The 22,492-nt window shown below is 38.5% G+C and overlaps 1 protein-coding gene across 4 annotated transcripts in view; it reads right to left on the bottom strand.

Annotated features, from left to right (window-relative positions):
- RAB27A (RAB27A, member RAS oncogene family) overlaps window positions 1–22,492 on the bottom strand; it is a 71,159-nt gene that overhangs the window by 12,728 nt on the left and 35,939 nt on the right. For all 4 annotated transcript variants that reach the window (XM_008705995.2, XM_008705992.2, XM_008705993.2 and 1 more), the window contains 3 exons: window positions 11,928–12,102; window positions 5,468–5,553; window positions 3,108–3,211 (listed from right to left, as the gene is read on the bottom strand). In XM_008705995.2, coding sequence (XP_008704217.1) covers window positions 3,108–3,211; window positions 5,468–5,553; window positions 11,928–12,080 — 343 coding nt within the window. In that variant the 5' untranslated portion in view covers window positions 12,081–12,102. The remainder of the gene's footprint in view (window positions 1–3,107; window positions 3,212–5,467; window positions 5,554–11,927; window positions 12,103–22,492) is intronic.

Below are 22,492 nucleotides of genomic sequence, written 5' to 3'. Positions count from 1 at the left end.
CTTATTCCACAGCTTTTATTTCTTTTCACCTGAAACCCTGTAAACACGTACTTTAAACAAGCAATTACATTAAGCAAAAGGAGCCTCACTAAGCTAAATCACCTCCCAAAGCAGTAAAATAAAGCTCTATGTCTTATTCATCACACCCCATAATGAAATTAAAGCAGCCCAAACTTTCACAATAAGACATACCTCAAAGTTGGTATGGCCTAATTTATTTTTTTAGCATGGTTAACCAGAAAAGTGTTGACATTTTAGTTCCTCATTACAAAGTCAGGTTCATTTTATCTTATCGGGAGAAAATCTAGTCCTCAAGCACTCACTGATCATTAACATAGGCCAGATACTTGGTGCAGAATTTCAGGGCCCTGACCTTTGCCCTCAAGGGACAACCGGGGAACAAGGCCTATCTAGGCAAAACCAAACTGTGTATGTTTCCAGTAACTGCCATGTGCTTTCTTTCCTCCAGGCTGGCACACAGGCTGTCCCCACGTGCTTGAATACCCAACCACAACCTTCCTTCCAGAAATTCCCACCCTTCTTTTAAAAGACTTGCATCTCAGCTACCCCTACCGTGAAACCTTTTTGGTCTCCAGAGTGGCTCTATGCTTTCTTAACCCCACATATGTCCAGTGTCATGATTATGAGCACAAACTCAGGACTGACTGTGTCCAAGGTTGAACCCCTGCTCTGCCATTTACTAGCTGCGTGACCCTGAGGAAGTCGTTTTCCCATCTGTAAGTGGTAATAATGATGGTACTTACTTCAAAGAGTTAAGGTGTGGATTAAGTGAGTTAATTCAGGGATTCTGCAGGTGAGGTTCATGGGTCTTACCATCACCAGGGAACTTGTTAGAAATGCAAATTCTCAGGTCCCACCCCAGATCTACTGAGTCAGGAATGCTGGATTTGGAGCCCAGAATCTGTGTTTTAACAAGATCCCTGGGTGATTCAGATGCACACTCATACTTGAGAACCACAAATTAATACGTTAAAGCATTCGGAAGTGCTGTGTAAGTATTACCAGGAATGATGTTTAATAGTATTTGTTTATTTTGGAGACTCCGGGAAGTGTGATTATTGGTGATTTTTCCTTTTATTTCTTCCTTCCTAATTTTTCTTCAAAGACTAATTACTTATATAAAAAGTAAATTAATCAATTCTCAAACAATCTCACTAAGAAAAAGACACGTACATAAATAACTTCTACAACTCAGGGTGGTATGTGCTAAAAATCCTATGGGTAGTACAAAACATAATAGCAGTTAAGAGGAAGGAAAAAATTTAATCTAACTACAGTTACAGAAAATTTCACGGAGCCTATAATTTGCCAGATTTTAAAGAATAAGTAGAACTCTAACCAGTTTTTAAAAGGGGGTGGGGGTAGGGGTGGGGGGGACTGAGTGTGGGGACTGCTTTGCAGACAGGCAGAATAATAGGGATAAAAATATACAGGCAAAAACATGTAAATATATACCTGTTGCGCTCTTACACCATTCATGTGAGGCTACAGAAACAAGGTTTAAAAATTCAGGCTACCTTAAAATCTCTTTACAAAATAGGCTGCCACTAGGTGAAGAGTCACTATGGGCATCACTTGCCCACTCTCTGAGCTCTAGGAAGACAGAAGTGAACACAACACTACCTGATTCCTTTCAGATATCAGATTTAGGCTGAGAGAACTCAGCTCTCTGTTCAGTCTTCCGAATTCAGCAGGGCTCACCTTTGGACTTGTATGTATCCCCTTCCCAACAGGACATGGAGAGCTTTGGACTCAAGAGAGAAGGGACTGCCAGGGCAGCTCGGGGGAAGCAAAGGGAGGGTGCAGACCAGCTCTCCCCTCCCCGGGCCAGTCAGGGCCCAGGAGTCAGCTACTTGTTCAAGGCAACAGTGCCTTTGTTCTAGCATACACTCCCAAAAAGAAGAAATGAATGATCCCTGTAATATTCAAAATGCCAACAGGCAGAGGAAAAATAAAGTGTACAGACAATAAATTTTTATTCCTAATTAAGATTTGATATTATTATCTCTGATACTGAACACTATAACTTTTTTTTTTTTTAAAAGGCGGATTGGGGGAGAATACTTTTCATTGAAGATATGAAATCTTCAAAATGTGTAAGTTTTCTCTACCTAATTGTGCAATAAGAATTCTTTTACACTGGGGCGCCTGGGTGGCACAGCAGTTTAAGCGTCTGCCTTCGGCTCAGGGCGTGATCCTGGCGTTATGGGATCGAGCCCCACATCAGGCTCCTCCACTATGAGCCTGTTTCTTCCTCTCCCACTCCCCCTGCTTGTGTTCCCTCTCTCGCTGGCTGTCTCTATATCTGTCAAATAAATAAATAAAATCTTTAAAAAAAAAAAAAAAAGAATTCTTTTACACTGTAAGGATAACAAAATGCATACATTACACATAATTTCACATAATTTTGTTATTTATCTAATCAGCTGAAAAAGTCAAGACAGGCAAGATTTATCTGTCTCAGAGTTTCCATTTCTATCTGAGAAAACAGGTGGGTTGATGATCTCCCCATGCTGAGATTCTATGAGCACATCTCTAATAAGAATCTTATAAAGTGTTTGACTTAAAGCCTCAGAACTTGTTAGAATGATACAAAGAAGAGGATGATGAGGAAGGGCCGAGGATAAAGGACTAGAAATAGCCACCATCATTCAGTTTTAATTGAAATAATGAGGTGTGCAACACAGGCATTTAACAAACTGAAGCCCAGGGAGCAGAACTAAATTTGAGGCACCTGTACTTACAGTATTAAATAACTCTTCAGCCCGTAATGATCAAGTTAATTAAGAAAGAGCATCAAAGGCTACTGAACTGAAAAAGCTAAACTCCATGCCCTCGGAGAAGGACAGGACTACTCTGGGTCTTCAAGGCCCAGAGTCCTCATCCTAAAATCAAAGTTAGTATTACTAGGAAAAGCAGAGTATTTCAGTAATCTTTGCCCCCAAAGTAAAACCTTGCTCCTTTAAACAGCATTTTTTAATAGCCCTAGGAGCTCCTCCAAAACAACTTACAACAGAAGTAGAATTTAAAAGAGCACCATATTGTGGGAAGTGGGGAGTGGGAGACACGGAAAAAACAGCACTTACTTATCCAGTTTCTGACATTGAGGAAACTTTGCTCGTTTGTCAGATCAAAGAGCAGAAGAAACCCCATAGCATCTCTGAAGAATGCTGTTGTCAAGCTACGAAACCTAGGAACATAAAAGCAGATTGGTCACCTACATCATGGCCCCACTCCTGAAATATAAAACTACCAATAGTGCCCTTAGCCTCTTCCAATAATTCATTAATAACAAATTAGGTATTTAATAATGTGTCATTATTTCTAATAACTTCACGTTATACATGTATATTCTATCTCTTAATTATACAAGATTCAGCAAATTATGCTATCAAGTAGATATCTAGAACCAGAAAGAATACTTGAAAATATATTGAGACTTTATAAAACACCAAAAATTATCAAAAGTTGTATTTAGATTTTAATCTTTTTTTTTTTTTAAGATTTTATATATTTATTTGACATACAGAGATAGCCAGAGAGGGAACACAAGCAGGGGGAGTGGGAGAGGGAGAAGCAGCCTCCTTGCTGAACAGGAAGCCCAAAGTGGGGCCCAATCCCAGGACCCTGGGATCATGACCTGAGCCAAAGGCAGACGCCTAATGACTGAGCCACCCAGGCGCCCCTGGAATTCAATCTTATAGAGAACAAACTGATGGTTACCAGAGGGGAAGCGGGTGGGGAGGATGGGTGAAATGGATCAAGGGGATTAAGAGTACACTTATAATGAGCACTGAGTAATGTACGGAACTGTGGAGTCACTATATTGTACACCTGAGACTAATTTAACACTGTACGTTAATTATATTGGAATTAAATAAAAAATAAAAACAATCTCTGTAAATTTTTAAGAATTAAAAAAATTGGATGATGATATTCCAAAAGTGAATAAGACTGTTATTTATAACTTACATAAGTTTATGTGTTAACAGACCATGTGATTTGAAAAACCAGACTGCTGGACAGGGATCAGAAGAACTAGCTCATGATCCCTTAGTCTCAGTCAAGAATTTACTGTACAATTAAGAGTTAATCAGGCCAAAAGCAATGGTTCTTGCCGGGTATATTTCCCTTGTCCTCAGAAAATTCAGCTTGACTTGATGTTACAATGGGTTCCATGACCTTTTAATTTTAGTCTCTAAAGAGGTCTCATAACTCTGGTAACCATTTCTTTGGCTTTAAGGTGGGAGTAGTATTGACTCAGTCCTTATCCTTTCTTGGTACTCTCTCTTCCAAGGTTTTCTCCTGCTATCTCCCTTCTCTCTCCCCCTAAAGGTCAGTTTCCACTTTATTTTTATGTAAAGTCTGCAACTGACAGGCATAGACTCCAGGGAAGAAAATACTGGTATGAATTTGTCATCTAATCTGTTATTTTAAGTTTTCTCAAACATTTCTAATCAATGCTTTTACAAAAAGAGTCCTTATTCTTGAGGAATACATACCAAAGTATGTATTTGGGGGAAGGGGTAAGAAGGGATAGAGGTATACATGAAATAAGAAAGGCCACAAACCGATGACGACTGAAACTGGGAAATATGTATGTGATTTTATTATATTATCCTCTGTAGTATATATTTGAAGATTTCCATAACAAAAAGTTAAAAAACAGAACACTGCAGGGGCGCCTGGGTGGCTCAGTCAGTTAAGCGTCTGACTCTTGGTTTTGGCTCAGGTCATGATCTCAGGATTGTGAGACTGAACCCTGAGTCAGGCTCTGCACTCAGTGTGGAGTTTGCTGAAGTTTCTCTCCCCCTCTCCCTAAGCCCCTCCCCCACCCTGGCACACAATCTCTCTCTCAAATAAATAAATCTTTTAAAAAATAAAAACCAAACAGAATACGTCAAAGAAACCATGAGAGAAAACAGCAGCCATAACGAAAAGAAATTTTATATCAAGATTTCATGTGACTTATTTTGATCAAGTAACTTCTGACCGTATGAGTTAATGCCAATCAGATTTTCTGCGAGGTTTCCACAATCAGGTAAGAATAATGCATGTAATTCTGCAGTTGTCTTTGTGGCTGTGTAAACAGCAAAAGTAAATGGAAAAAAAGTGTATACATCTTAAAGAACAAGAAGAACATGAAGAAGAAGAAAAATGAAGAAGGAGGAAAGACAAAGGAGGGAGGAGGAGGAGAAAGAAGGAAGAAGTAAAAACTCCATAAGTAAGATAGTCTATTTTGAAAAGGATTCATTTTTCCTTTGACCTTGCATGAAATAGACACCATTATCATTTCAGATGGGTAAATTTCCTGCTAATTTAGCAACATGTCTTATCTAGGTGCAAGTCAACTAATCAGCTGGCCTTTTCCTGCTCAGGTACTGTGTGAAGGGCAGCTGGTTTTCCCTTTCCTCCAGTAAGGAACACCAGACTGAAGATCTCATACCTCTCCTGCCCTGCTGTGTCCCATAATTGCAGGTGGATTCTCTGGCCTCTGCCGATGGCTCCATCTGGTCCATTGGCTCTGTACACCTAAAATAGCGAAATGAAAGAGAAAAAGAAAACTTTTGAGACCAATGAACTTTTTTCACTTTTCTATTTAGTAAAGCTCCTCGAAGCATCTAAACTTCTAAAAAATCCCATCTGGAATACAACCTTATTTGTACATTATTCCAAAAAACTATCTTTGGATAATACAATAATTTGTATTAAAACATAAATATATACATTACATATTTTTTATAAATATATTATGAAATATATACATAACACATAATCTATATGAAAAAATAATAATCTGCTAACCTTTCCTCAAAGTTCCCTCAAGTCACTAGTATTTTCCCCAATCCCATCTTTAAAAAGTACTCTAAAGCAATTTTACAGGAAGGACCTCTGAAGATCTCTTCCACCATAAAAGCAATGAAACACTGGCAAAAAAAAAAAAAAGCCAAAATCCACTTTTTCCAAACTCTGAAAACTAACAAAGACTCTCAATGTTCCAAGAAGCATCTAATCAAGAAAAATGGCTGAATATCAGTAAAAACAATAAATAAACTTTGTGCTGTTTTAATTTATTCTATTCCCATTCCACTCTCCCCAGCTCCTCAGTAGCCTTGAAAACCAAGAGATGCACAACTATGAGAGCTGTGAAAACAATCAGCATAGTAGTCACTGGAGGGAGTGGAGGCAAAACAGGTTTGAAGCTCCCCAAAGTCTCACCTCCAGAGAACTGTCTAAAAGTTGCCCGTAAACCTCCATTTCCAGGCCTTGCCTTGCCTTTGCCAAACTCAGAGCTTGCTGATGATAATAACCTTACCCTTAGGGCATTTGTTGAAAACGATCAGCAGCAATTATTCAACATCACATCTAACAACGGCAACAATACCAACTGGGGCTAACAAGAGGCGAACCAAAAAACTTGAAGAAGAAAAAAAATAAAAAGGAAATGAGATCTCCATAGGGAAATCTGAAAAGCTCCAAAATGTTCTTTGGAATGTACAGGCCAGTCTTATGTATAGCACTATACATATGCCTGGGAAAAACTTGAAAAGACCCTATTATCTCATCTCTAGCTAACTTTGAGGCTCTTCGCGAGCAGGAAGTAAAGGCTAAGGCAGAGTTGTAAACTGCCTGCAGGAACATCAGGGACATGTCCCCAAATGGGCACACACACACATGAGTGTGCACACATTTGCACGCGTGCACACACAAACACAAACACACAGTGTCAGAAAAAGCTGACAGACTTACTGGTTCAAGAAATCTCTCTGCTCAGGGGCACCTGGGTGTTTCAGTCAGTTAAGCGTCTGACTCTTGATTTTAGCGCAGGACATGATCTCAGGGTTGTGAGACAGAGCCCAATGTCAGGCTCCATGCTCAGCACAGAGTCTACCTGAGATTCTTTCTCTCCCTCTCCCCCTTCCTCCTCCTTGGGAAAGGGGAGGAATCTGATTCTAGAATTGCCAGATTATATTATTTAAAATGTTCAGTTTTCAACAAAGCTCATGAGACACAAAAAGAAACAGGAAAGTATGGCTCATACACACTGGGGGAAAGGAAATGAACAAAAACCATCCCTAAAGAAGGCCAGGAACTTACTAGACAAAGACTTTAAATCAGCTATTATAAATATGTTCAAAGAATTAAAGGAAATCATGTCTAAAGAATTAAAGTATAGGGACTCCTGCGTGGCTCAGTCAGTTAAGCATCTGCCTTTGGCTCAGACCATCATTCTAGGGTCGGTCCTGGGATCAAGCCCTGTGTTGGGCTCCCTGCTCAGTGGGGAACCTGCTTCTCCCTCTCTCTCTGCCGTTCCCCCTGTTTGTGCTCTCTTGTTCTCTCTCTCTCAAATAAATGAATAAATTTTTTAAAGAATTAAAGGAACAATGCCTCACTGAATAGAGGATGTTTATAGAGATAGATATTATAAAAGGTAAATAGAAATTCTGGAGTTAAAAAGTATAATAACTGAAGTGCAATATTCACTAGAGGGCTTCAATAGCAGACTTAAACTGGCAGAAGACATAACCACTGAATTTGAAGATAGGTCAGTTGAGGTTATCCAGGCCATGGCACAGAAGAAAAAAGAATAAAGAAAAACGAACAGAGTCTCAGAAACCTATGGAACCATCAAACATACCAACATATGCATACTGGCAATCCTATAAAAAGAAGAGAGACAAAGGCAGAAAAAATTTTGCGGAAATAATAGCTAAAAACCTCCAAAATTTGATGAAAAACATTCATCTGCACATTCAAGAAACCCAGTGAGCTCCAAAAAATTAATAGAAATTGCCTAGACATCAAGAAACAACAATTGTTGGAGAGGATGTGGAGAAAGGGGATCCCTCCTACATTGTTGGTGGGAATGCAAGTTGGTACAGCCACTCTGGAAAACAGTGTGGAGGTCCCTTAAAAAGTTAAAAATTGAGCTACCCTATGATCCAGCCATTGCACTACTGGGTATTTACCCCAAAGATACAGAAGTAGTGAAGAGAAGGGCCATATGCACCCCAATGTTCATAGCAGCAATGTCCACAATAGCTAAATCGTGGAAGGAGCCGAGATGCCCTTCAACAGATGACTGGATTAAGAAGTTGTGGTCTATATACAATGGAATATTACTCAGCTATCAGAAAGAACGAGTTCTCAACATTTGCTACAACATGGACAGCACTGGAGGAGATAATGCTAAGTGAAATAAGTCAAGCAGAGAAAGACAACTATCATATGATTTCTCTCATCTATGGAACATAAGAACTAGGATGATCGGTAGGGGAAGAAAGGGATAAAGAAAGGGGGGGTAATCAGAAGGGGGAATGAAACATGAGAGACTATGGACTATGAGAAACAAACTGAGGACTTCAGAGGGGAGGGGGGTGGGGGAATGGGATAGACCGGTGATGGGTAGTAAGGAGGGCACGTATTGCATGGTGCACTGGGTGTTATACGCAACTAATGAATCATCGAGCCTTACATCGGAAACCGGGGATGTACTGTATGGTGACTAACATAATATAATAAAAAATCATTTAAAAAAAAAAGAAAAAAGAAATTGCCTAGACATATCATCAAACTGTCAAAATCCAAAGACAAAAAGAGAATTTTAAAAGCAGCAAGTGAAAAGTGATTCATCACATACAAGGGATCTCAATAAGACTAACAGCTGATTTGTCATTAAAGAACAATAAAGGCCAAAAGGCAGTAGGATGACATAAAGTGCTGAAAGAAAAAAGACTATCAACCAAGAATTCCATACCCAACAAAGCTATTCTTTAAAATTGAAAGACAAAGTAAGACATCCCCAGATAAACAAAAACAGAAAGTTCATCACCAGCATTCTTTCTGTATAAGGAATAATAAAGACAGTGCTTCAGGCCGAGATATAAGGACACTGGGCAGTAAGTCAAATCCATAAAAAATAGAGAGAACCAGAAAGATAACTACATAGATAGATATAAAAGACAGGATAAATGTATTGTTAAATTCTTTTCTTCCATCTGATGAAAACACGGCTTCGTGAATAATTATAAATCTGTTGATGAGCACACAGCATATCAAGATGTAATTTGCATGACAATAACAGTGCAAAGGAAGGAGTAGGAAATGAAGCTATATATAAGCAGAGTTTCATGACAGTATTGAAATTAAGTTGGTATTAATCCAAACTACACTGTAAAAAATTAAATGATAATTGTAATCTCTAGGGGAACTATTAAAAAATAACTCAAATATATAGTAAAAATAATGACAAGAGAATTAGAAGAATGGTATACTAGAAAGTATATAACACAAATTAGTCATGAAAAAAACAGAGGAACAAAAAATAAGACACATAGAAAACAAGTAGCAAAATGGCAAACATAAAGGCTTTTTTATCAGTAATTAAATATAAATGAATTAAATATTCCAAATAAAAGGCAAAAATTGGCAAGATGGACTTAAAAACATGATCCAACTATGTACTATCTAGAAAGACATGCTTTAGATTCAAAGACACAAAGAGGTAAATAAAAGGATGGGGGAAAAAATACCATGCAAACGGGAACTAAAAGTGAGCTGGAGTGGCTTTACTAATATCAGAAAAAATAAACTTGAAGACAAAAATTGTTATTAGGGACATTTTATAATGATAAAAGGGTTACTCCATTAAGAACATATAGGGAGAAAAAGGGAGAAATAAACATGTCGACCATTACATTGAGAGACTTCAATACTCCACTTTCTATAACGGATAGAGCAAGTAGGCAGATGAACAAGGAAACAGAAGACTTACACAACACTGTAAACCAAAGACATAACAGACATCCATCGAGCACTCAACAATTGCAGAACACACATTCCTCTCAGGTATACATGAAACATTCTCAAGGATAGGCTTTATGTTAGATCATATATATGGACATTTATACGGAATATACTTTTAAAACTCTTAAAAGTAAAGAACCAATTTCAAAAAGGCAAACAATCTGAATAGACATTTCTCCAAAGATGATATACAAATGGCTAATAAGTACATGAAAGAAATGATTACTCAAAAACATCTCTCGGGGCACCTGGGTGGCTCAGTCGTTAAGTGTCTGCCTTCGGCTCAGGGCGTGATCCCGGAGTTCTGGGATCGAGCCCTGCATCAGGCTCCTCTGCTGGGAGCCTGCTTCTTCCTCTCCCACTCCCCCTGCTTGTGTTCCCTCTCTCACTGGCTGTCTCTCTCTGTGTCAAATAAATAAATAAAATCTTTAAAAAAAAAAATCTCTTGTCAGGGAAATTCATGTCAAACCTACAGTAAGATAGCACTTCACACTCACTGGAATGGCTATAATCAAATAGACAGTAACAAGAGCTGGTGAGGATATGGAGAAAATGGAGCCCTGATAAGAATCTAAAATGGTGCAGCATCTTTAGAAAATTTGGAAGTCACTCGAAGTTAAATAGAGAGTTATCATATGGCCAATTAATTCCACGCCTAGGTGTATACCCAAGAGATTTGAAAACATAAGGCCACACAAAAAATGTATATGACTGTTAATGGAAGCATTATTCATTATAGCTAAAAAGTGAAACAGCCCAACTGTCTATCAATGGATGAATAAACAAAATGTGGTATACCAAGACAATGGAATATCATTTGGTCATAAAAAAGAATGAAGCTCTGATCCATGCTACAACATGGATGAACCTTGAAAACATTATGCTCAGTGAAAGAAGCCAGACACAAAAGGCCACACATTGTATGATTCCATTTCTATGATATGTCCAGAATAGTCAAATCTATGGGGAGCAGGTTAGTGGCTAGAGGGATGATAAATGGGGAATGACTGCTAAAGGGCATGAGGTTTCTTTTGGAGGTGATGAAATGTTCTAAAATGAGATACACAACTGTGAATATACTAAAAACCACTGAATTGTACACTTCCAATGGGTGAATTTTAGGTTATGTGAACTATAGCTCAATAAAGTGATTTTTAAAAAACAAAGTTATAAAACGGGAATTAATAAATATAATCACATACATGTATACCAATTCTACCAATTATATGTCAATACTAAAATTTTAATGAAATCCTATTCTTAGTGGGTCTGAGTCTCTGTAAGATTCTCCGGCAGTGGAAGAAAAGACCCCAACTGAGTAAGAGGGAATGAATTCTTCTATCCTGGAAGCCATAGACCCTGTATCTTTTCCAGGTAGAATATGCTCCATTGAAAGACCTTTGTCATTAATCTCTTGACCACGTGCTGACCTGCTTCAGGGTAACAGTCAATTTTTCAGCAAGAAATGTAGGTCATGATGAAGGCCATCTTCTCTCTGCAACTCCGACCCAGTGACCTTCTGCCCTCCCTCCAGCATCAGAATAACTTTCAGTCCCTTAAATAAACAAAAACAGAGCCTCTTCCTTCATCATTCAGTAGAACCTCTCTGTTCCCTTGGTTACCTCGCAGGTCAACATACACTACTGGTATTCTCACTCCACGCCAGCCTCACCTTCCTGGCAGCAGTGATGAGTTTTGCCACTTAGTGTTCCATGTGGGATTGAATTAAAACAAAGGCCATTAAAAATGACATCAAAGGTGGAAGAAATAGTCCACAAAACAGCAGTAGGAGGCCTAGGGTGGTTTGTAGGCTTCATAACAAAGGAAGACAAATACCTTTGTGGAGTTCTGACGGAACATACAAGCCAAAAGGGTATCAAGGGAAATTTAAAAGAAATCTTCACTTTTGTCTTATTGGTTTTATAGTAAATGTCCTTCAGCACAACCTTTTAAATCACATTTCCTAGATTGAACAGAATACACTTTCACATGCACCCTTCAATTTTATATTCCAAACTCTGTCCTTCTAATTCCTACAAAACAAACTAGACAGACAGACAACCATTGATTCAGAGATCACATTTTTATATAGAACTTACCACTCTCTTTTCCCTGAAATCAATGCCCACTGTCGTGATAAATTTGGAGTTAAATTTACCATCTGTGTACTGGTAAAGTACACTGGTCTTCCCTACTCCGGAGTCTCCCAAAGCTAAAAACTTGATGAGGTAATCATAGTCTCCATCAGACATAATGAAGAACTCAGTGGTTCACCTGTAAAATACAAACAAATGCATATTTACTAAAAAGCCATTAGGAAATACTGGAATCTTCCATGAATAAAGTGAATTATTTTAATATCCAGTTCAATAAGTACTATGTGACACCTATATGCCTAGGGGTTCTGTGAAGAGGATTAGATAGTATTCACTGCCCCCAAGGACCTAATAACTTGCTAGATGAGATGTTACTAAAATAATAAATAACAGTTATTTTTTTTTTAAGATTTTATTTATTTATTTATTTGACAGAGACAGCCAGCGAGAGAGGGAACACAAGCAGGGGGAGTCGGAGAGGAAGAAGCAGGCTCCTAGTGGAGAAGCCTGATGTGGGGCTCGATCTCAGAACGCCAGGATCACGCCCTAAGCCAAAGGCAGAAGCTTAATGACTGCGCCACCCAGGCGCCCCTAAATAACAGTTTAATTTAAAATTAATGTGCAATAAAAATTAAGAAGATAACCAGCACTAAGTCTTACATGCAGATGACATAAACAAAAATTTTTAAAAGAAAGTAGGAAGGAGAATGTTACAGGAATAATAAGAATTCTTAGAGTACAAGTAGTTCCAATTCCCTCTTCTTTTTCAAAGTCTCCTGGTGCAAGATCCTTGGCTTTTCTCTTTTACTTGGATATCTAGGCAATTTCACTTATTCTATTCATTTTCAAATGTCACTATAGTTCCTTCAAAGACAATGCTAAATTCACAAGTAAAATGTGGTTTGTGGCTTCCTTATTTTTGATGATGATGATGGTGGTGGTGGTGGTGGTGGTGGTGGTGGTGGTCGTGATATACTGCATGTTAAGTCAGACTTTTCAGAATACCACTGCTCCCCTGGGAACTAAGTTCCAGATTTGGGCAGTCACTGTTCAGAGACCATAGTTCCATTACAAAGGGCTCCTCTACCGGTACTTGCCTGGGTATTCAAACAAGAAATGCTACCAATTCAGATCTTAGATATTGACTAAAACAAAAGTCCACCTTAGAGAAGAAAAATTCTTATTTTTACCAAGACCTAACCACAGTTATTTTTATCTTTTTGCATTGAGCACTTTTCATGATTTGTTTTTATTCTCTAAGTAGATTCCGACTACTCAAATAGCAGTCCAACTGAAAACGTAGTCTGTCCCCAGGGAAGGCTTACCTCTTTTATGCTCTCATTTCTAATACCAATAAACCCCCCAGAAAATCAGAGAAATCATCAGCTACCCCACTACCACTGACAATTCTCCATGCCCATTCAAACATGCATATTCACCCATCCACATACACATCAGATGCCCTACATTAGACACTGATTTTCCTCTCAGCGTCTATTTTCATACAGCCTCACACTGAGAAACTTTACTACAATTCTCAATGCTTCCTATAGGATTATTTCTATAGATCCGTAAAATTAATAAAAGCTCAAGCAAGGGCATTTATTGATTTTCAGGGTTTCCTCCCCCACCCCAGCCTCAATTTGGTGACTCATCTTACGCTCAAAAATCTGAATGCTGACCCCCAAGAGCCACTGAAATTTACTTCTTCATAGTGCCTTAGTAAAGATCTGGGACCTCACATTCAGATATGGCTGGTCAGCTGATAAGGGCAGAGACTCCACAAACATTCGTTATTCTATTTGCACACTATAAAGAATGACACTTCATAGATGATGGCTTCCCTTCTGTATTCACAGGTTTAGGTTGTCAGTATTAATGGTATATCACAGAATTCCTCTCCAGAAGATGACCAATAGGGTACAAATAAATATTCTAGTACGTCATATCATAGGATCTCATTTGGCTCCAAGTTTTCATTAACTAGAGCTAAGAATTGAAAAGCGGGTCCAGATAATGTTTAATCATTTTAGAGGTTCCCCTAAAAATGAATGAGGAAGCAGAAAGCAACTCCAAATTCTGCAATGAGAATGATACAAGACAACACTGTGGTTACCTTACTTCCTCTTTCCTTTTAATTTGAACAAAGGTTGGTCATTTCTATGTCTATGTTTTTATATCATTTAAGGTACAGGAGAAAATGCTGTCACCAATGGCATCACTCTTCTAAAATTCTCTAAATTCACTTGAATGGAATTCAAAGACAGATGAAACTATATCGGCTGTGCCAAAATTTTATGTGTTTAGTTATCATGGGAGAAGAATCACACATATAAATCTAAAAATGCTCGTTGTGGGCTTTTCTATTCATGTTGACAGCAATACGTTAACAGTTTGTTCCCAAACCAAGCCATCATAAAGGAAGCATTAACAAACCAAATACCACAAGTGAAGGTACATAAATACCACCGACAATATTAATCTTAGTTTGCACTCTTCAGATCACACCTCTAGGCAATTATCTGCCTTGCTAATCTGAAAATAAATGTCCAGACCTTTCACTCTCTGGGTTCAGTTTTCCAAAGGATGAAATAGAACCCAGAGAGGTGAACTCATTTCCACAGTCTAGAATATAAATCTCTTAACTCCAAGTTCAATGTCCAGTCTACCTCCAAGCTTATTGTCTGTTACTCAAGCTTCCACAAATGCATGTTGGGCTTAAAGGTGAGCAGGTATGATATCTTACATGGTAGCCTAATAGGAAAAACATGACCTCCGAAGTCAAGCAGAGCTGGGCCAAATTCCATGTCTCCCACATGCCTCAGATGTCTCTGAGTCTTGGATTCAGGTTTCCATCCTATGAAAAAGAAGATGCTATACACTCCTTTACACCATTGTTCTAAAGATTGAATAAGATACTCTTTGTGAAGCACCCAGCACAGTGCTTGGCATATACTGGATACTCAGTAAATGTTAGCTCACCCTCTTCACCCCACTCTGGACGGATCAGACTAACGCTGAGGACCTAGACCAATCTCTGAAATTGCCTCTGAGTCGCTCCAAACATTTTTCTAGCACAAAGGATTTCTGACTGGCTCAGAGTCATTTGCTGAGTCAACACAGATCACTTTCAAACTAATTGTGATCTTTTTTGGCTGACTTAAAACATTTTCATTTTAAATTGATATGCCTATGGCAAAAGAAGGTAGGGCCAGCTTAAAAACAGTTTGAAATCTGTATAAAACACTGCAGTCCATTCTAACAAGCTCATACTTGCTCAAAAAAATCTGAATGGTTCATTATAGTTCAGAACGAAAGAGTCGAGCTCAAAGAGGTTACACCTACAAAACTATTTCTGACTGATCTAAAGCCACTTTGGCTAAAACTAAATATATCTAATGAAAATTACTTGGGTCTGGTTTCAATAGCTCAAACTGCTTCAAACTAGTTTTACCTAGCTCAAATAAGTTCTGACCTGGAAGGCATGTTCTGACGGGCTCATACAAGATTTGACTGATTCAGAGTATATTTCACTGAGTCAAGTTAGTGCTGACCAATTAAATCTTTCCAACTGGGTCATACTTGCTCTAATTTTATCAAACTGCTTATAACTAGTTTATATATTATAACAGGTCATCTATAAAATTGTTTTTACTGTCTCAGACTGATTAAAAACTGGCTCAAACCAGTCGGAGTTGACTGATCAGATGTTCAAACAGTTCAAGACTAGAAATGTAAAATGATAAACAGAAGCACAAAAAGCAATGGTTTGATGCATTAAATATATGCTGAACCAAAAAACTTAAATTTTTATTTATAATTACGTCTGTTGCAGATAGTCTATCTCCACCACAATATAGTTTCTTTCTACACTTGAATGGTTTGTATGTGTTGGAGAACAATAAACAGGTTGAGAGAAAGAAGTATGGGCACGCTGGCAGAGAAGAATATGATAAACAATAGGAAAAGCTGTGATGACTGACAGAGGCTTCCTTGGTTGACAACTCACCATTCATTTTATCTCAGGGACCTGGCAACATTAATCCATGATCCAACAATAAAATAGACATCTCAAGGTAAGGAAAACCTGTAGCAAATTTGGAGGCTATGTCAAGTGTCTCCTAACTTGGTCACAATGACTAGGCTGGTCTGGGTTAACAGAGACCAGAATTCTAAAAAGAAAACTGCACGGAAATAAAAGGACTCAGGAAAGAGACAGGCCTTCAAATTGATAACAGAGATTTTTCAGGGTTTGGGCAGCGCATGGATGGTGACAAGCTTCTTATCTGAGTTTGCAGCCAGTTAGTCAAAGCCCAGAATTAGTGAAACCATTCCATCTTTCAGCAGAATATAATTCTGGTGCATAGCAAATCATACCCCCAAACCCACCGGCAGTCCCATGTCTGTGTTTCACCACTGCTTATCACCACCAGATGAAGAAAACTTCATGCTAAGTTTCAACTGCTGGTAGGTCTTCATAGAGGACCATCTTCATATTAAAAATTATTTTTGTTTCTTATTTTTGTTTCTCAAGTCTTGGGTGTTTCAGGGGCCTACTTTCCATAAAGAAAATACTCTACTCCCCAAGTATGGAAATGATATAAATTATTTTTATGTTGGCATTTTAGAGCAGAAAGGGAAACACTGAAAACACAGTGCAGAATTTGACATCTGGGACACCCAAATGACGTTTTGTGCATACTATTTGCAGTGAGCATTCCAGCCTATTGACGCAATTCATGGAGGCTTTTCCCAATTGCATTACTCTTGCTAAAAATGGGTCAGAAGCCTAGGTCAGATGCCCAAGTACCTTACTTTACAATCCTTATCACAGCCCTAAAACCAGGTGCTACATAACCACACATACTTCCTCTCTCAGAAGGATCTCAGTGCCATTCTTATCATGAATGCCCCAGTGAGAAGACAAGTAAGTGGGTCTAGGACAGTCTATTCACATGCTAACATGGGCTCAATTCCAGCACATTGTTGAGAGACAAGAAAAAGTGGAGGTCAAGAACATGGACTGTAAAACCAAATCACCTGGATGTGAAGCCAGTCATTTCACGTTAGGAAATTTAATCCCTTCTGGCGCCTGGGTGGCTCAGCCGGTTAAGTGACTGACTCTTGATTTCAGTTCAGGTCCTGATCTGAGAAAGCTGAGATGAGCCCCATGTCAAACTCTGAGCTCAACTCAGAGTCTGCCTGTCCCTCTCCCTCTGCTCCTCCCCCCCCCTTGCATTTTCTCTCTCTCTCCCAAATAAATAAATAAAATCTTTTTTTAAAAAAAGAAAAAAGATTTTTAAAGAAAATTTAATCCCTTTGCCTCAGGTTCCCCCATTTTAAAAATGGAAATGGGGGCGCCTGGGTAGCGCAGTCGTTGAGCGTCTGCCTTAGGCTCAGGGCGTGATCCTGGCGTTCTGGGATCGAGTCCCACATCAGGCTCCTCCGCTGGGAGCCTGCTTCTTCCTCTCCCACTCCCCCTGCTGTGTTCCCTCTCTCGCTGGCTGTCTCTCTGTCACATAAATAAATTTTAATAAATAAATAAATAAATAAATAAATAAATAAATATGGAAATGATTTTTTAAATTAATATTTTATTAATTCTAGCATGCATATGCTTTCTTATTTTAACTTCTTTATAATCGGGGTGCATCTTACATTTTACAGTCTTACAACCCATGACATCTTGCAACTGTTACTAAATGAGGTAGCACAGGAGATAGTTATGTTATAGTTACGTTAGTTAGCATCTTCTACCAAGATCAAAAATGCACCATCAGCACATTCTAGATTTGATGAAGCGGTAAACCTATCTCAGAGGGCTGTTGTGAGGATTGAGTTAATGTATACATGAAGAGTTTAGAACACTGTCTGGCACACAGTAAATCCTGCATAACTATTAACTGCCATTAGCACCATCACCTTGCAATCTAGCCTCCCTACAGTCAATACGCAGTCAGTATTACTTTCTTTCCTAGAACTGTAAGAAAGAACTACGCCCCTAAACTAAAAATCAAGGAAAGAAAAAACAACAAGCTATGAAGAACACTTGAACCAAAGTTCAGTTCTTTATATTCTATATTTCCTTCAGGAAGCAGCATCTGAGATACCTCAAGGAAATCTCTTCTAAAAAGTTAAGAATGACCCTAATGTGGGACCTGCGGAAGAGTTTGTTACTCAGTTCACTTCTATCTCTCCTCCCTACACAAATATTTTTTCAAAGTGCTCTCCACCCTCACTCTCACCAGATTAACAATAGAAAGCAAGGAACACCCACTTCCTCAACATACAATAAGTGGTAATAATTGCCGCTGAGAGAAAGTCAATGATCTTCTTCCTTATTTAAAAAATGAAACATATCTTAATTGTTCTTCAGGGAATAAGATAGAAGAGAGTGGTTTTAGTTAAGAGCAAAGGAATTAGATTTCTCTCCCTTCCTTCCTCTCTCTCTTCATCTCCCCCCCACCACACCCCTAGCAGAATTACTCCATAAAGCTTCCTATGAAAGTCGATTATAGACTCCAAACTTAGGATCCCCTATCATTAGGCAGAACCATTCTGAAACTACTTCAGATATATCAGCCATTTCTTGAAAGCCAAATATTCCCTCTATCACCCATATTTAGTACAGAGGGCAAAAAAAGAGGGAAGGATAATATTAACTGAATAACCACCATGTGCCACTAACAGTACTAGGCAAGCATGATTTTATTTTATCAGTACATCATCCTTAAAGAAAACTCAATGGTCTGTACAAAACTTAAAGTACATAAAGAGTGATGTTGTCTTAATATGATGGGAAGTAGGCTTGGGTTCAAATTCTGACTCTGTGTGTGACCTGGTCTGAGTTCTTTACACTAAGCCTCCATTCTTTCAACTATAAAATGGAAATAACAATGGTTATTAAGTGACATTATCCACAGGAAGCTTTTGGTGCATTGCTTGGTCTATGTTAAATGTTCAGTAATTGAAACTGGTCTGTAGCAATACTATTACTAGGAGCCTCATCACGTTCTCAGCAAGACATGTCATTTTACGATCTATTCTTAATTTAATCCTGTACCTCAACCTTTAGAAAAATCTTAGGAAAAATTCAATTTCAATTCAAAATGCAATCACTTATGAGGTCTCTATCCATTACAAAAGCTATCTTGGCATCCCAATCTAACACTTAGTTTTATCTGTGTGATTTTTGGCAATTTCAGAGCTGGAATGTTCATCAGTTGAATACTTTAATTTCCAGAAGAGGAAACTCAATAAAGCCCAGAGAAGACAAGTGAACAACATAAAATGGATCAGCAGCTTAGATGTGAAGCTGAGCTAGCGCCCTAGTCTCCTAAATTCTAGTCCTGCATCCTTTTCTAACATATCATGAGTTTTGTTCTCTCTGTATGCCTTCCTTCAAAGCCAGGAACCTCAATTATAGTTGCTTTGATTCAGGAATCAAAAGTTTTCTGTGGTGCCAGCAGCTATAGAGATCAATTACTTTATAACTAAGCCTTAGACTCAGAGAGGTTGGGATGAAGGGCCTGTGCTTCTGCCTCTCTGTCGCAAAGCTCTTCCTTCTGATGGGTTCCCCCAAGAAGAGAGTTCAGAAACTGAGGGCATGTCTGCCTCTTGTTGGTCACAACAAATCTAAGAAATTATGGATGTTGATACTTGTACCATCTCCTGTAAACCCTCTTTATGTATGTCTTTCTTGTGGCTTCAACATGGAAAGAGCAGAAAAATCATGAAGTTTGTCATTTCCCTACAGATTGGTTTGGTATTGAGCTTGGTGCTTTCTTCTTGAATCAAGATGATTTCCTGTGGTGCTGCCTGAGGTTCTCTGTAAGGACACTTCTTCGTGCTCATCCACTCACTCCTGCATTCATCAAATATTTATTGAATGCCTGTTCTGTGCTCAGTGCCAGAGCACAATGGGAAGCCGATACTCAACATGGAAACCTTACACTTTTAGCCACATCCCAATCTATGTCCTCCTAATGACTATACCAACATCTTTGGGTTTTCAAAAAAGCTGATACTCAAGAACATTTTAATTTTCCCTTGTAAACATAACACAACACGACATCAAAATTCACACCCCCGTATTGCCTTTTCCCTACCAGTACGTGCACAAGTCACATGTTTGGCATGCTTATAAAGATGCAAAAGGAATAAACATGTAAAGCTAGATAGAGAAGAAAGAGAAACCCTTAAAAGAGAAACATGAGGTATACTGTAAATAATTTGTACTGAAAAATATTTTCAATTTCTTGGAAAGGTTAATACAATATTACAGTGTTCCTATAGAGCTTATGGACTTTGCTTGCCTTGCCCAAAGTGATTTCAATGTAGAAATAGGAAAATGTGAATATAACTATTACTTTTCAGATAAAACACAAAACATCAGCATTTTTGAGAACTATATTGCCTCATGTTCTGTCGTACACATTAATGTCCCTTTATTCAAGGATTCATTTAGAGAAAAATATTCACATACCAGTGACTGGCATAGAACAAAAAAGTCTATCGGTGTTTTTTAAATTTAATGTTAAAAAGCAATAGGCTTTTCTTGTTTTGTGTATGGCACCATTGTTGACCCATTCCTGGCATTCTGAAGGATGCATATAATAGAGACAGCAGAAAAAGGGAAGAGAAATCATACAGAGTGGGGCAGTAAAGAAAAGGCATTTTAGAACGTACCAAGACAGGAATGGGGACAACTTGTGTTTACCAGATAAGCCCTGGCTACAACTGTTTCAGACCAGTGCAATTCCTATACCCTAAAGTCAAACACGTCCACTTTCACTACAACAACTACATGTGTCCTTCCCAGTAGTGGGGCTCCCCATCTCCACAAGAGGAGACAGCCTCTGCCCTCTGCACACGTGAGCTTCTTCTTCGCAATTTCTAGTCCAGGTAAGAGTAGATAGGTTTCGGCCCTCCTTGAGAGTGGAATAGGTGAAATTATAAACAAAGAGCTCGTCTTGTTTGTGCAAAGATCTTGGGTAGACAGAAGTAAGTAGAAATCTAATGGCTTTGAAAAATAGAAGGAAATTGGAATATAACTCTTCCTTGTCTCCTCATTCAAGAATGAGTTTGGTTTCATTTAAATTGAGAATATTAAATAACTGCATTAGATATTCACCTATGATTCATAAATGTATTCCTATCAATACACTGTTTTGTAGTCATATCACGAATCCAGCCTTAATAGTGAGGGGAGATGTTCTTGGCTAAAAACTGACTGGATCTAAATTTGCATATCATTGGCTTAATATTTATAAATGTGCCTGCTACATAGGAATATTTCATTCTCCTCATTTAACCAAAGTAAAAAGACTTAACTTGTAGCAGATGGCGATATTCCAACATTGCAGGCTATTCAGAGAAAAAATAAAGTGACCTGCAAAACCATTAAATATACATTTCCAAATACCGGCAGGACATCCAAACATATCTTCATTTGTAAAAGCTTCCTCCAGACATTTGCAAATCCTTTATGAGTATTAAAGAGAAAGACTAGGGTAAAGAAAAAATAAACAGTCTCAATCCAGGACTTGACCTGTTGTTTCTGCAATGCTACCATCACCTCAGTCGGTGAGCAACATAACCCAGTAAACAAGTAATACAAGCAACTACACATAGAGAAGATGGGGACACTGGAATTATTCTTGAAAATAGAAAGTTCTTCTCGAAGACCACTGTGGAAAGACTCAAATGATATACGAGTTGCTTCATTGTTCATTTATGGGGACCACTGATTGATTCATTCACTTAAAAGATGTTATTTGTTGCCCAAGCCTCTTTTAGGATCAGAATATGAGAGTTTATAGGAATTCATGGAAAGTAAACACTGGTTGTTCAATTACTTACAGTTTGTGATAAGTACCTCTTGTTTTATAGATACAGGGAAAGGGCACACTATAGAATATGTCATTTATAAAATATAGGCCATACTGTGACAACAGGAGTGGCTGTTTGGTTTGCTGAGTAATATCTCAAACAATGTGAAAGCAGCCCCATAATGGACACAACCATAGGTGATGGCAATGTCCAACCCATGGCTAAATATGCTTCTTAACGACTCCACGAATTTGATGCAAGCGCAAAATCTGTAAAGTCTGCTCCCACACGGTGGTTGCCTTTTATAAGCACATAGAAGATGGTTTTAACAGACATTGGAGTCAGGGTCTCCTATGTTCAAACAACAGGACACCACTACTTATCTGTGCAGAGTGAGAAGCAAAATGCCTAATGGATATCAATATGTCACAGCTCTTCTTAACGATTCCAACAGACTGAAGCTGGAACACTGATCTTATGGCTTTAAGCCCGGCTCTTTTCCACAATACCTCAAGAATGACACTGACGCTTTGTAAAACTCTCAAAGAACATAGTGAAAATATTTTCCAAAAATGGAAACGGAGGAGTGACTTGAGCTACCTGGAAGGTGGGATAGCTGCGAGTCCAACTGGTCGACAGAGGGAATTCTGCTCTTAACAAGCCAAACGGTGGCATCTGCCTATGTCAGAGCGCCACCGAAGTCTGGGGCCTGAGACTCAAAGGCAGAAATACTAGAA

Source organism: Ursus maritimus, unplaced genomic scaffold, assembly GCF_017311325.1.
Source record: "Ursus maritimus isolate PB19 unplaced genomic scaffold, ASM1731132v1 scaffold_35, whole genome shotgun sequence".
In the NCBI taxonomy this organism is placed as follows: Eukaryota; Metazoa; Chordata; class Mammalia; order Carnivora; family Ursidae; genus Ursus; species Ursus maritimus.
This window is presented reverse-complemented; position numbering and strand designations above follow the sequence as displayed.